Source organism: Triticum aestivum, chromosome 6D (genome assembly GCF_018294505.1).
Source record: "Triticum aestivum cultivar Chinese Spring chromosome 6D, IWGSC CS RefSeq v2.1, whole genome shotgun sequence".
Lineage (NCBI taxonomy): Eukaryota > Viridiplantae > Streptophyta > Magnoliopsida > Poales > Poaceae > Triticum > Triticum aestivum.
This window is the reverse complement of record NC_057811.1, coordinates 130241427-130257257: the sequence shown is the minus strand read 5'-3', so window position 1 is coordinate 130257257 and position 15831 is coordinate 130241427. Positions and strand designations below refer to the sequence as shown.

At 46.9% G+C, this 15831-nt stretch overlaps 1 protein-coding gene across 1 annotated transcript; it reads left to right on the top strand.

Annotated features, from left to right (window-relative positions):
• The first annotated feature begins 6724 nt into the window (after window positions 1-6724).
• Window positions 6725-15281, top strand: LOC123144082 (flavin-containing monooxygenase FMO GS-OX-like 4). Its single transcript, XM_044563096.1, has 7 exons — window positions 6725-7417; window positions 7518-7588; window positions 7706-7858; window positions 7965-8047; window positions 11922-12057; window positions 14513-14686; window positions 14773-15281. Exons 1-7 carry the CDS (start codon window positions 6880-6882, stop codon window positions 14968-14970), a joined length of 1353 nt encoding a protein of 450 aa, XP_044419031.1. The 5' UTR covers window positions 6725-6879; the 3' UTR covers window positions 14971-15281.
• Window positions 15282-15831: the final 550 nt, after the last annotated feature.

The window sequence follows — 15831 nt, the reverse complement described above, 5'->3', positions numbered from 1 at the left end:
ATCCCTATACTACTTAAAAAGAACATAAGGTTCCCATTTCACCTTTCTTCCCACCTCCCCTTTGTCCAACCTTCCTTGTATGATAATAAATCAACATAATTTACTTACCATCTGGACCAGTTCTACTTTAATTTACTGACCAAACTTCGGATCAAAATATAAGGTAATTCATGGGCGGAATTTGATGCTCATTTATTTACACAATCGCATTATTATAGACAGGTAAATCACAAGCTGGCGTACTAGATGATTTATATCCTATTGCAACGCACAAGCATTGTTTTAGTATTATATACTTAATAAGAACGTAAGGTTCCCATTTCACATTTCTTCCCACCACCCATTTGTCCAAACTTCCCCGTATAATAATCAATCATCTTAATTTCTTACCTTCCGAACCAATTTCATTTTAGTTTACTTACCAAACTTCTGATCAAAATATAAGGCAAATCACGGGTAGATTTGATGAACATTTTTTTACACAATCGCATATTATGAGCAGGCAAATCACTTATGATCAAAATATAATTTAAATCATGAACATAATTTAATGATGCATTTATTTACACAATCACATATTAAGGACAGGTAAATCACAAGCTAACGTAATAGAATATTTAATAAGAACGTAAGGTTCCCATTTCACATTTCTTCCCACAACCCATTTGTCCAAACTTCCCCGTATAATAATCAATCATCTTAATTTCTTACCTTCCGAACCAATTTCATTTTAATTTACTTACCAAACTTATGATCAAAATATAAGGTAAATCACGGGTAGATTTGATGATTTTTTTACACAATCGCATATTATGAGCAGGTAAATCACTTATGATCAAAATATAATTTAAATCATGAACATAATTTAATGATGCATTTATTTCCACAATCACATATTATGGACATGTAAATCACAAGCTAAAGTACTAGAATATTTATATCCCGCTGCAACACACGGGCATTGTTCTAGTTCAGGATGAAAATCCTTATCCCGCCTTCAGGCAGGTCTTCACGACGTTGACACAAGGGTGTACTACCTTTTGACGGTATTGATGCGGAAGAATGGTCACGTAGTCGTAGGTAATTTTTGTCGCTTCTTGTAATGTGTTGACCTTTACTGGCATTTTCGTATACTTTGTTGCAAGAGGTTCTATCATATATTCATATTCATGGGGATTTCGTTCTTATGTCATTCCGAAATTTGAAACAATCGGGACTTTTCGAAGATTGGGTGTAGTTAGCCAATTTACTAACCGATGATCTCGCGTGTGCAAAAGGAAACTTCATTCTCAATTCCACGAGATATTTTATGAAATCCTTCATTTGCTTCTTTTGGTGGAAGCCTTGTTTACCCACAAAATATTCTTTTTTTTGGCTTAATTCTTCTTCTAATGATCGATGAACCACCTACCACTTTGCTCACTAGTTGCACACACCTCTGCCAAAACATGGCCTTTTTTCAAGAAATGGGATCGTATGGCTTTATTGATTAATTAAACAAGATATAACTGAGAAAACAAAAGCAAACACGGATAACGATACACAAATTTTGAAATTGATGCCAATTTAATGAAGACGTCATCTTATTGTCTTCGCAGCTCGGTGTTTCACCATTTCTTTGATGGCAAATCTATAAAAGCCAAGCTAGTATAAGATGGACTGACATAGAATGATTTGAAGAGCCACACGAGCAACCTATCATAAGAGTTGAGAACCTAAAATTGCTAAATGAGCTATAATTAAGGATATTACCGCTAGCAAGGCAGGATTGAAATGTTGCTTTGTGGATAGGACTTAAGAGCATCTCTAGTCGATCCCTCAAAAGCTTTTGGAGAAGTAAAAAAATTGGTTTTAAGGTCCTAAACCGGACATAGCCGATCCCTTAAAGGCTTTAGAGGAGTATATTCTTTACTCCTCGCGTTGGCCGGCCCTTAAATTTATTCATTCTCCAAAAAAACATCCAGCTCCTCATCATCGCCCCTCTTTCTTCCCCGCAGCTCATCCTCGCCATTGTGCCCAAATTCACCATGACGGCCCTCACGCAGCCCTCCCGAAGCCACCACACCGTCAGTGGTCACCGCTCCCGATGTGCAGCATGGATCCACGCCAAGGTTCGCAGCGAAACTGGGGTCGAGACCACAGCGGCACCCCCACTCCACTCCTTCACTGACCAACCGCCGTCGTGGGAGGCCTAGGTGTCCGAGATCAAGGACACAGATTCCAGCGCCCGGTACTGGGTGGTGTCCTGCCAATCAACATAGTTGGCGATGAGGGCGTGCCATATCAAGGTAGTGGGGCTCTACGACAGCAAGGCAAAGTTGAACTTCACCTTGGGATACCCCAACGTCCCGCCGATAGTCGACCTCGACCCTTATTGGTCTCTCATCATTAGTTGCGGGAGAACCGGTATGCCATCGAGTGGATCAAGGCGGAGCGTGCAACGAATACATGGTCGAGCTCCACCAGAAGCATCTGAGCTCGTCACCGATGAGCATCGACATCTCGAGCTTTACAACAAGGGGATGTCCCATGAGGACGAGGCCGGGCCATTCAGTGGGTGAAGGGGTGGGGGTGGAGTGGACGTGATCGATCTCTCGTCGAGATCCACAAGGGAGCAGATCCGCCTAGATCCGTTTTGCATCTTTGACCGATGCTTTCACAACGAAGACGGCATGGGCAAGGGCGGTCGTGGATGAACTTTTTCTATTGTCATTTCATTCGTGGTTAGTAGAACATGTCAATTTTTGATAGTCCGATGACATGCGTGAACAACACTGCATCAAACTAGTATGAATTGAGGATCCGGTTTGAGGGAGCCAGTTGTGGAGGCGGATTTTGTTGTGTGTCTTGTCACTGTCCGCACACATGTATGGGTGCATCTGCAAACATATAGGGGTCCGAATTTGCCAATTCCGGTTGTAAATGTTGTAAGTGCCCAGGTCCAACAACTTGTTCTTGAGCAGGGTTGTTTTACCCAATTCTTATTTGGCGCCTTAATCGCCATTTACAGACTATTGGATTAACTGGTGCACTCCCCATGCAACACGAGGTAGCAAACGGGCGTCTCATGTAAGTTCTTTTGTCATCGGTTTTGTAGGTTCCGCGGGTTTCTTCGGGCAGGTTTTTTGTTTTTTGTTTTTGCAGCAATGGTTTTGCTCAATGAAATGTTTTTCTTTTTCTTTTTATCTTTTTTTTTTGCAAATTGAACTTTTTTTTAATTCCTGAACTTTTTTTCAAATATGTGAACTTTTTTAGATGCATAAACTTTTAGCTCAAGAACTTTTTTCTCAAATTCGTGACCTTTTTCAAATTTCATGATTTTTTTCCAAATTTCGTTAAGTTTTTAGAAATTAATGAACTTTTTTTAAATTCATGAACTTTTCTCAAATTCATGAACCTTTTTTTGTGTCCGTGAACTTCTTCCAATTCCTACCAACCTTTTTCAATTATGTGAACTTTTTCAAATTCGTGGTTGTTTTCAAATTTGTAAGAATTATTTTTCAAATTTATGCTTTCTTTTCAAATAATTTATATGAGTGAATATATGTTAATGTTGTACAAAAGAAAGGGTCAAATAGCACTATTTTCTCATAGTAAACAACTAATTGAGTTCAACCTAGTGCTTATTGGCTATGACACAACCTGCTAATTTATTTTCTTTGCGTTTGCTTGTGAGAGCATGTTGCTGGGCCGTCCCGCTACAAGTCTCTCGTGAGCGTCAGCAGACCTAACTGGCGCTAACTTCTTCTAAAAAAAAAAAACAGGCGCTAACTTCTTCTAAAAAAAACTGGCGCTAACGTAGGAGGTCTCGCTGTTTTTATGCTTTCACGTCGTTGTCCTCAGCGGTCAGGCCGGCCTAACAAAAAAAAGAGCTTTTCTAACCTAATATGGAGGATATAATTATTATTTTTGTAGCTTAGGAGCTTTATTGATTACTCAGGTGTAATACATTCGCGGGTAATACAATCACGGAGAAATTCTGGAACATAGTTAGTAGCAAGCAGCAGACCCTCAAAAACTAAACTTAGTAGCAAGCAGCAAGATCGATTCTCAACATAGGAAAAAGGGGCATAACAATTGGGACAAATCATAATTTTCTTTTAGTGTCACTGAGATGGATAGCGATTATCAGTCTCTTTTTTTTGCAGTTGAGATGGATAGCGATTCTCAGTCTTTTTTTTTCCAGAAAAAGCGATCTCGGTCATAACTAGCAATGGGTGGATTTTTTTTGTGTGCAAATCAATGGGTGTAATCGAAAATGTTGGTAGGATTGATATGCAAAGAGTAACTCTAGTATGTCACCATAATTTGGATCGCCATCCACTATAAGAAGTGTGCTCCATAATAATTTGGAGGCTGCTGGGCTGTGCGCAAAAACATAATCACTAGATGCCAGCCTTTATATCTGTTCTTTTCGTTCGCTTTTGTTATTTGGTTTAATTTAAGCGGCATTTGATCAAACCAAATGGTTCATAATCGTCATCAGGCATGATAAACATAATTAACACTATATTTGCATTATATATACTTTGCAACTTGAAATGTCGTTAAGCGACATTTTCATAATATGCAATGTTTGTAATCGACATTGCTAGCTATTATTGTACATTGCTTCTTCGCCGCCACCATCTAGTCAATGTGCTCGTCCGAGCCCGACAGCTCATCGATGTAGGCGAAGTTGGTATCCTCCTCCTGGAAACGTTGAGCGGCGGCTGTGAGTTGCTCCTCTTCCTCCTAGTCGATCGTTACAGGGACGAAACGCTCGCGGATGCGCTCCCCTTCGCGGTGGCAGACCTTCACCTAGAGCTTGTTGAGCTGCAATACGACCCCAAGTGGGTCCTCGGGATCAGGTTCGAGCTTGGCCTCGATGAGGATGTGGACAAACATTACGAGGAGGTCACGGCGCCGATGTGACAGCGCCGACGAAGGGGATGAGGGTCCCAAGGCTCCAGATCAACTACGCCCATTAGACTGGAGCCGCTCGATCCATGGGAGGCGCCGGATCCGGACAGCCGCTACCACTGGAGCCGCCAGTGCCACACACGTTGCAGGAGGATGTAGCGGTTGCCACGACTGGTGCACCGCAAAGAGAGTTTGCACAGCCTGGGATAGGAGGTTCTTGTACGATAGCACGTTCAGCTAATAGGTTGTGTCATGGCGTGACAACATTGTCGCGGCGAGTCGAGGAGTTGGCTAGGGGAGGAGGCGGCGAGGGAGGGAGGTGCCGGCTAGGGTTTTCGAGATGGGGTGCCTCGTCGTTGGGCTTTTATAGTCGGTGACCGCGAGAAGATGTTGTCATGTGCGTCCGTCTGACGGACCGTCACGGGAATCTGAGGGAGCAATTAATCATTAATAGGATGGATGGTTAGCGGTAGCGCCCCCCTCGCTGATGATTATCTATGTTCGTGGTGCGGGGAGGGAGATGACAAAACTTCCTCGCGTTGATGATTGGGTTTTGAGGGAGGTCCAAACGAAAGCTCTACAACCTAGTTTTGGAGGCTGCTTTTGGAGCGAGCTTCACAAATTTTACCTATTGTGATGCATAGAAGCGCCTTCATAGTCTAATTTATGGCCTGCTCCGGCTGTTGGGCATGTCGCCTTGTTGGTCGATAGCTCGTTTTCCTCCGATGGAACCGCGGGTTCCGGAATGATCCTATGAAACTCAGACGGTGGCCTAATCTTTGCAGCCTGCCGACACCTTTTCTTCTGTAACGATTCACTTGAAGCGGAACTACATGCGTTGAGAGAAGGCTTGCAATCACCATGGAGCGATCAAACCAACCGGTGGTAATCTAGTCTGACTCCTTTATGGTTCTTTCTTCATTGGCCTCAGATATTTTAGACCGGTCAACATATTGGTCATTTAATCTCGGAGATTAAGTTTCTTTTAGTTGGTAGAGAGTTTTTTCTTTTGAAAATTTCTAGAAACCAAAACAGAGTAGCAGATCGCCCGACAAACTATGAGAGGTTAGAGTGTAGCATGGTTTGTTCGCTACAGAATTGCCCACCTTGTATCGCTGAGCTTTTACCAGTTGATTGTTTTTTTTTGAGAGTACGCCAATGGCGTACCATATTTTTATAGAAGAGAGCAAACATAATTACAAGAGGCTAGGCATAGATGCGAACATCATGCTAGCAGAACCCACTCAACACCTAAAGGAAAAAGAAGATCTAACTTCTCACAAAACGGTGTATTCTTCCGACTCCGGCCTCGTCCCATTCTCTAAGCTCGTCGAAGATTTGATGCACCAATTGTCTCGGCCTCCTCTGTTGCTCCAGCCGCCCAAAGGCTCTGGCATTTCTTTGTTTCCATAATGACCAAGCGATGAATATGACAATAGTGTCAAAACCTCTTCTATCCCTTGTCACAATTGCACTCCTCACTTGAAGCCACCATGCCTCAAGTGAATCACCAGGTTGCGGTTGCCTCACGGTGACACTGATTTGTGTGAAGCATAGATGCCACACCTCCCGAGCGTAGGGGCAATGGAGAAGTATGTGATCGACCGTGTCTTCTTTTTGTAAGCATGTGTAACAAGCAGCCGTACTATCCTGCAGGCCGTGCCTAGCTTACCAGCTGATTGTAACTCTGCTATCATGGAATAAATCTCTCTTTCATCCTAAAAAAACACTGCTATAATATTCTTTTTCCTTTTTACTGATCGTTGTGCTAGCAGTTATTATGGCGATCATCCATGCCGCATGTGCTAAAAAGTTGCTCTAACCTAATAAATTCCTCGAGAAATCTATGTTGCATGATACTCCCTCCAACGCCAGAAGCTCTGCCGAAAACAAACACAAAAACACAGGAGAGGGAGGCGACATCGATTCCTCCGCGCCGCCGCTTCCTCCCGTCGTCCTGACCGGTCCGATACCCCGATGCCGTCGCGCTCGCTCCGCGTCGCCGTCATCGGCGCCGGGGCCGCCGGCCTGGTGGCGGCGCGCGAGCTGCGACGCGAAGGCCACGCCCCCGTCGTGTTCGAGCGCACCGACGGCGTGGGCGGCACCTGGGTCTACGAGGCCGATGCCGACGCGTCCGCCTCGCCGGAGCCGCTCGTCACCCAGCGGCGCTCGAACCTCGACGCGTCCCTCCGCACCAACCTCCCGCGCGAGTGCATGGGCTTCCTCGACTTCCCCTTCGTCGCGGGCCCCGACGGCGACACCCGCAGGTTCCCCGGCCACGCGGAGGTGCTCCGGTACCTCCAGAGCTTCGCGCGGCGGTTCGACCTCGACGGCCTCGTCCGGCTGGAGACGGAGGTGGTCCGGGTGAGCAGGGAGACGAGCGGCACTAGCTGGCGCGTCAGGTACTCGAGGAAGGCGTCCGGCAGCGAGAAGCGCGAAACGGATGAGGAGGTGTTCGACGCCGTCGTCATCTGCAACGGCCACTACTCCCAGCCGCACTTCGCCGACGTTGCCGGTAACACATTGATCCACTCTCATTCTCGGCCGGCACGCACTCCTCCTTTTGCACAACGCGTCGCCGATCGAGCTCGTGACAGTTTGCTTTGGTGCCGCAGGCGTGGATGCTTGGCCTGGGAAGCAGCTGCACAGCACCAGCTACCGTGTGCCCGAGCCATTCCACGGCCAAGTGCGTCCGTCCTTCCGTGTGTTTTTGGCGAGTGATTGTTTTCTTTTGCACTTGTCCGACGGTCGATGCGATCTGAAGTTTCTCAACACTCTACAGTAAATTCAATTTGGTTGGCAGGTTGTCGTGGTGATAGGGTGTGGACCGAGTGGCACGGACATCTCGAGGGACATCGCTGGCGTCGCCAAAGAGGTCCATCTCGCCAGTAGATGGTCGCTTTCTGCCACCAGCGAGAAGCTGCCCGGACATGCTAATATGTGGCTTCATTCCGAGGTAATGTCAGCATACCACAGTAATAGCAACCAAAAAATTCACGATGCAAACTTTGCACTGTCCCGACGACAATCCCATGGAAATCCTTCTCGGCATGTATGCACAGATCGACCGTGCTCAGGAAGACGGGAGTGTGGTTTTCCACGACGGAAGTCGGGTCAAAGCGGATGTCATCATGCATTGCACCGGGTACATATGCTCGTCTCCTCTTTTACCTTCTTTTCTTTGGCACCATCTCGTCGTGCTTGGCCTGCGGATGCTCATCATCGTGTCATGTTTGTACACACGGCCGTCTGTTAAGAACAAAATAAGTACTTAAATTACATGTAGTACCAACCAAGTCCCGTCCCACCCGTCCCTTCCCCGTGCGGCGGCGCCGCCCCGCACCAGGGAGCCCCCGTCCTCCTCCTACAGCCTCGCCCAACCTCCGCTCCCCTCCGCCGCCGTCGCCCGGGGCGTCACAGGGCAAAGCCCTTTGGCGTGGCGGCGGCGACGGTTTTCTCCTCGGATCGCGATCTGGTTGGGAGGCGGCGCTCCTTTCCGGCCAGATCGGCGGCGGTGGCGCAGATCGGCGGCGACATGGAAGTGGTGCATGCGGCGGCGGCGGTGGAGGACGGCACCAGCAACGGCGGATCTGGCCTTGACGGGCTAATTCGTTCTGCTACCAATCTCAATCGCCGTCAGCGGTGCACTGCTCCTGGACTTGATCTGCAACACGAGGATGTCTGGGGCGCCGGTCCTAGGCTTATTGGTGGTGGCCTTCTTCTTCGTCGTAGTTGGTCGGCCAGCTGGCTGTGCTCGCATGGTCATGGCGGCGGAGGTCGTAGTGGCCGGCGGCTTGGCCGGTCGGCGGCGGCGGAACATGGCCGGTGGCAGCGGCAATGTTCTGTCTGGATCCCGGGGCGGCGGCCCTGGAGGGTGGCGGCCGGTGAAGCTAGGGCTTTCCGCGGCGGCATGGCGTGGTGCAGTCCCTGTCCAAGGCGGATCTGTGACGGCGATTTGATTTACGGATTGGTTCGGATCAAAGACTGTGACGAGCACGCGGGGTCCATCTAGGCTGCTCTCGCGGCTTCGCGAGGTGGGGTGGGAGCCCTCCTCCTAGGCTCCAGTGGTGGCACACTCAGGCAGTGGCTGGTGCGCCAGGGCTCCTACGGTGGCACTGCTGTTGCGGTTGGTCGCCGGATCTAGGCGGCTAGATCCGGGGCTTTGAAGGTGGTCGAGATGATGCACAGGTTATCGGGTGGACTACTTGGGACGAATCCAGGTGAAAACCTGGTCTTCAGTCGATGGCCGGAGCAGGTGATGACGATGTCCTTATCATCGTTTCCTTCATGAAGGCATCATCGAGGTGAGGCTCCCAGCTCCACTCAATGCCTCCGGGGGAAACCCTAAATCAGCTGATCGGATGTTGGCGGCAATCATGTGTCGTTACCCCTTGAGGGCGGCATTCTTGGAGGTGCACTCGTTCTCGCGGGACCAGTGGACGGCTTCTTTGGTGGAGCGGTGCTTCATCCTACACATTCATGGCGACGGATCTCGACGGCGTGGCGCAGTACAGATTCGGCGTTCGATGTGCGAGGATGGAATCGCGCAGGAGGACGACGCTGTCTGGCGTCGTGGTGGCGTCGATGACAGAGAGACCTGGCACGGTAGATGCAACAGTACAACTCTAAAGATGGATTGGTGGCAGGTGGCTGCGGCGGCCTCATACCCGGCACGCGTCCTGATTGTGGAATACGCCGGACTGGTAGGTGCCCCATACCCGGCAGGCGTCCTGGTTGGGACCTCAGGTCTTAGATGTTTAGGTTTGGCTGCGAGGTCTGTTTGATATTAGGCCCAGACTATCAGCATCCTTTCATCAACTGGATAGGAGTAGCGACAGATGTTGCCTAGACGGTGGCTTTAGTCTTACTGTCGTATGACTTTGTAAGGTCTTGTGTAAATAATTAAAGTGACCGCATGCATCGTCCAGATGCAGAGGCCGGGGGTCCTCCTCCATTTCTAAAAGAAATGGTTGGCTAAGCTAATGGAGGGGGGCGCTACAAGATATTGGTGCACCCTCTCTAATGTCTAGACTCACAAGACATGGGCGTGTGGTCATCAGAGCATGGTGGTCATATAGAACTTTAAGAGAGAGGACCACATGCATTTTAAGTATGTTGTGTGATCCGAGACTATACTAACTTGAATTACACGTAATGAGTTTATGCTCTAGTCAATTCGTTCAAAAGTCTGAATTGGTGAAAAGAGATAGGCAATATGTTTCAACACACCTCTTCACATCTAGACTTTTTTAGACCTTAGACTGTTAGACGTGTGATTGATGTAAATTGTAGAATATATTTTTAAATACAGCGTTGGTAGTCTTGAACTCGAGAACTAACCAACTCATCCAAAAGTCTAAGCTTATAGGGAGAGGTGGTATGATATACTGCATATTGTAGCAGAAGTCATATCACACTCAAGGTGCTGGTGGCATGTTTGGTTGCCGACCTGGGCTCTATGCATGAGGAAAATCGGTGTCTGGCTTGGCTTGAAAAATGAAAGATTTTTTCCTAGCTAAGATGCTTAGGCTGTTGGTCCCGATACGTTATGTGGATGGATCGGCGATGACACTGATTTTAGGGGAGTGAGAGCATTTCATATTATCGAGTTTGTAGATGTGAGTGGTGGCTTCGGATGAATTGATGTATGTTCTTGTCAAACCTTTATAAAATAATTAATAAAGATGGCTGCATACATCGATTGACGCAGAGGCAGGGGTTAACCTCCTTTTCTAAAAAAAAAGCTAGGATGCCTAGGCTATTTGTTGTACTGAGCTCTTGAATTAGTATGGGCTGCTCAGTTTTGGTCGCCATGCACCTCGTTTTTGGACGATATGTGACTAACCTAGGCCACCTGACTCCAGTCTCGTCGTATGCCTAGATGGCTGGCCAGGCTAATCGCCCCTATATTTCGTCCAGCCAGTCTGCTGGAGGATTTATCGAGTCATCAACCAAATAAGGTGCATACAGTTTCCAGACACACTTTAGGCCACCCAGGCACACCAAACACATTTAAGATAGATTCAAACTCGAAACTATGGAACCATAGATATTAAACCCTGTAATTTCCAAAACCATTTAGTTCCAACCTTAGCCACGATGGAAAAGTACTTTTGCATTTAGGTGTTTCCTCAAAATAAGACAAAATGTAGGGAATGCAAGGAATTCGAAACATGCAAGCTTCCATTACAAAATTATAATTGTTTGTGCAATGTGCAAAATAACTTGTCTTCTTTTAGGGTTTCAATGCAAAATCACCTTGAATAACAAGGCTAATGTTTGCGAATGATTTTTTACGGTTAATGTTTGGGAATTGACTTTATTCCAGGATTCTAAAATAAATCTAAAACAAGTTAGTGGTCTATCAAAAAAATCATCAACCAATATCAACATTTTTTGTGGGGGTCAACATTTTTATTCCGTACAAAAAACTGTAACGAATTTATCTTCCTATTTTCGCACATTGTCCTTATTATGAACTTATGCGGATTATCTTCAAAGCATTCCCTACATCCATGAACTTTTTGTAGTTTTTGAGAAGCCCAAAATACAAATTCACTTTTCAAAACAACTACACTGTTTATTTTAATGGTTTTAGAGAGTTCATGGTTCCATTTAGATAGCATCTGCATATGGGGTTCAAGTTGAGCCCAGGACAATAATTAACTAGATGATAGTTGCAATATAATTCATTGATATTTAGTTGTATGGAACATGAATATTTGGATTAATTGTATGAGAACTAAAGCTGAAAATATGTATGTTGATTATATTTTATTATTGTATAAATATTTATTGAATATCAGTAGCATAATAGAATGTAAAGAATTTCCCATGCATGCTAGCATTTTGAGGTGGGCCTTCTCCAATGCATCGTTGCATGTTAAGAGAAATACATTAGTGGGGATCATCCATTTAGTTACACAGGATTATGATTCAAAGTGAAATAAATTTTAAAAATTCATACCTTTCTTTATCTTATCCTTTATGAAATGATGTTTATCTTATCCCGAGGGTAGATACAAGTACAACTTCCCATTCCTCACCAACGATGCAACCGTCTCCGTGGACGACAATTGTGTCGATCCACTGTACAAGCATGTGTTCCCGCCACAGGTTGCTCCTCGACTCTCCTTCATCGGGTTGCCTTTAAAGGTTTGTCTCTATCATTATATTTGTAGTGCGCCTATATAGCAGGCTCACTATTTTTTGGCAATTGCGATGAGTTCTTTATTTATTTTATGTTCATAAGAATAAGGATGTCTGGAAATTTTCAGCTTAAGTAATATAATATTGTACATATGTAGGATGCGGTTTTTTGGGACATGTATCCAAGCGAGGATTAAATCTGAGCCATCAATAAAGACTTTGAGATCCGAGGGTAATATAGTATAGAACTAAATACATGACATATATGAAGTGTGTACACCATCAATATAACAAGGAATATGGATCCAGTGTACCTCCCGTGTAGTTAGCATGTAATTATTGTGTTAGAAATACATGTCAAGTAGTTATCCATCATAATTCTGAGCCTCGCGGTCTTTTTTTTAAAATAAAAAATCCTTTTATTAACTCGTAATGTGGCATCAACAAGATACAAAGCATCATCCGAAAAAAAAAGATACAAAGCATGATAAGTGGACACCTACCCTCTGCATGACTAGAATGTACACAGTTAACACGAACAATTTCACAATGTAAAAAGACACAGTGGCAATAAGGTAGTCAAAGTCGCAATTCTACTGTGGAATCCTATGATTTCACGATCCTATGAAAGCATGCCGATCCAGACCCTACTATGAATCCGGATCAGGTTAGATTACTACTATGTTACAAAACATCTATTGTGTTTTAAGTAGTATTTTTTTTTGGCTCTATATTTCGTGTTGAAACTCTAAAAAAAATATAAATTTGTTGCACGGATACACAATATCTTACTTGAGTAAATCTTGTAGAATCCTTGGTTCCACTACTCGGAATTACGACTCGATTTTGTCTTAGGAAAATCGATCCGACTGAGAATCCTGACTTTGACTACCATGAATGGCAGAAGTACATTCGTATGAGACCGAAAATATGCCTATGTCGGGAGGGTGGAGGTCCTATCCAAAAACTATGCCGTCACCTATGTTGAGTAAAAATGGCTGAATCATCACTTGCTCCAATCACATACCCACTGTTGTGAATAGCGGCCGATACTTCAATCAGTGTAGCATAGATTATGTATGAAGGCAATGCGTACATCGATAGATAGCCTTCATGGGAGAATGATTACAATATCTCTAGAAATATATATTGACAACATTTTTTGTCGGATACAAATTAGACTCTATTTGGAACATTGACCACGTAAAGTGCGTGAATTTGCACTGAAAGAAGAGTTGTTTAACTATCCTATCATGAGCACAAAAACTACACTTCTTGATTTTTTATCAATTGCGGTGAGCCAGGTTGTCCTTTGTCAAAGACAACACCTCTCCGAAGCTACCACATGAAAAATTTATTTTTTTAGCAGTATCTTCAGTTTTCTAATTTTTTAAAATTGTTCGCTGGAATCTTGTGAAAGCGCCTGGTACATAGAGTTAATCACATCCAAGAGCACATAGAATGTTAGAATTAATGGGCTAGGCCCATAGCAATTTCTGAAATCTCAAAGCCCATGTGTAAAATGGCAAGTGGTGGTGCTAAGTTTAGTCCCACCTTGGAAGTTGAAGAAGAGTTGGACCTCTTTATATAGTGGGTTCTCTCCACCACTCTAAGTGGTGTGTGAGAAGAGAAAGGGAAAACCACACGCGCGCGCTTGCTCGCCTGGCCTGGCCGTGGCGTGGCGTGGCGAGGCGAGGCGTACATGCGACATGCGCGTGAATGGTCCGTCTCCTTGCAGGAGCGCAGCTTCCTTTTGCCGTTTTATTTTTATGTCTTGGCAGACAAGTTTTTGATTTCTTGTCCGGTAAGTATACGAATTAGAAACCGAGTTGGTTTGGGATTGTGGTCGCGACACAATACCTCCTCTGGTCCTAATATATATACAGCTACCGGCTGCGGCCAGAGACACACCGAAAAACACCTAGGGTTTTGCCTCATCTCACAACTTGCGCCGCCATCGTAGTCTACTCCATCTCAAACGCCGGCGTGCATCGGCGCGTGGGAGAGCAGGTCTCCGGAACCGTTCGTCTTTGCGATCCTGCACCGGGAGAGGACGAATTAGGTTTTTGGGAAGCGCTGTGCGCGACTGCTCAAATTCGTCATCACGGGTCGTCTTCCGTCCAAGTCGGGCGGTGCTACTCATCGTCGTATTCATCGCCGTCAGCAGCAGATCGTCGCCAACATCGTCATCAACACTGTCGCACCCATAATAGCTAACGATCAGTACGTCCAACATCCTCTGTTCATGTCTGTTTCTACAGCTATTGTTACGTGTTTGCTGCTGTTATGCATGTCTTGATGTTCTTCTAGTTTGCTAGATTATTGCATGCTAGTATCTCTTCTAGTCATGAATTATTTACTGGAATTAATCATGAACTTGCCTAATATTCCATCATAGAAAACATTGCGATCTTGAACATGCATCTTAGTTCTCCCCACTCTGTTCGGTACGTGCATCCAGGTGGTCCCTTTTCCACTGTTCGAGCTGCAGAGCCACTGGGTGGCCGGCGTTCTGTCGGGGCGATTCAAGCTCCCATCTAAGGATGAGATGGTGCGAGACGTGACGGCCTTCCACTCGCGTCTGGCCGCTCGCGGATGGCCCCGAAGATACACCCACAGACTGCGAGACCGCGAGGTGCGCGAAATTCGCCCGAAATAACATTGTCTGGCCCAGCGAGGCGAGATTTCTATTTTCTCTGTTGACGTTGTTTATGCATGCAGTTCGAGAACGAGGACTGGCTCGCGGAGCAATGCCGGCGGGGCGGGCCCGAGGGGTGGAGGAGGGAGATGTTCGACGCGGCGATGCAGGTCATGGTGGAACGCCCGGAGAACTACCGGGACGAGTGGGACGGCGGTGACTACGACCACCTGCTGGCCCAAGCAAACCGAGATTTCGCGGCGCATTGTCAACGCCCCTGACAGACCAGGGCCGCAAGTCAGCGACAACAGCGACCGCGTCGCCTCTGCACCGCGGTCGACCCGGCCCAGGAAGCCCAACCCACGCGTCTTCGGGCCGACGTGGGCTAACTGAAGCCCACCTGCGCCGCTACTTGAGGAGGCGAGAGAGGTTGCATCATCCATCCAGAGGATCATCGAACGAATCGACGGCGGCTACCTAGCTCACTCCCGAACCCTAGTTCCTCTTGTTCTTCCCATTCGAGCCCCGCTCCTTGTAATCGATCTGTAATAGCTACTACTTCAGAGAGCAATAGATCGATCGTGCACCACTACCTTATCATCTGGTATCAGAGACGCCAACCACCACCCCTCCCCGCTCCGCCCTGACGCATCTCATCGAGACGCGCGGTCTCCGCCAAGCTCGCGACGCCATGGATCCCAGTGTCTCCGCCTTCCTCAACCGCTTCGAGACGAAGATCGAGGCCGCCATTGACGGTCTCACCAAGGCACAACAAACCACCGCGACAAAAATCGACGATCTATTAAGTTGGCGCCCCGACCTCGAGCGCCGCGTCGCGGATCTCGGCGACGCAGTGGCCGCCCTCCAAGCCGTGCCACCGCCATCGAAGGAGCAGGAGGACCAGCGCGCCACCACGCTGCAGCCGCCGGGCGACCACATCGGCACCTCGGCAGGCACAGCGAGCAACCAACAAGGGCCCGATGGCCACGGCGCATTTCTTCTCCAACGAGGGCACCCGGTGGCGTCCCTGGGGACGCCGCCTCCGCCCCCGGCAAAAGGTCAGCCCCAGCGCCGATCTCCCCTGTTCCCCTGTCCCCGTTTACCCATGCTAGTCAGATGCTCACAGGGTTGGGCCAGGCACA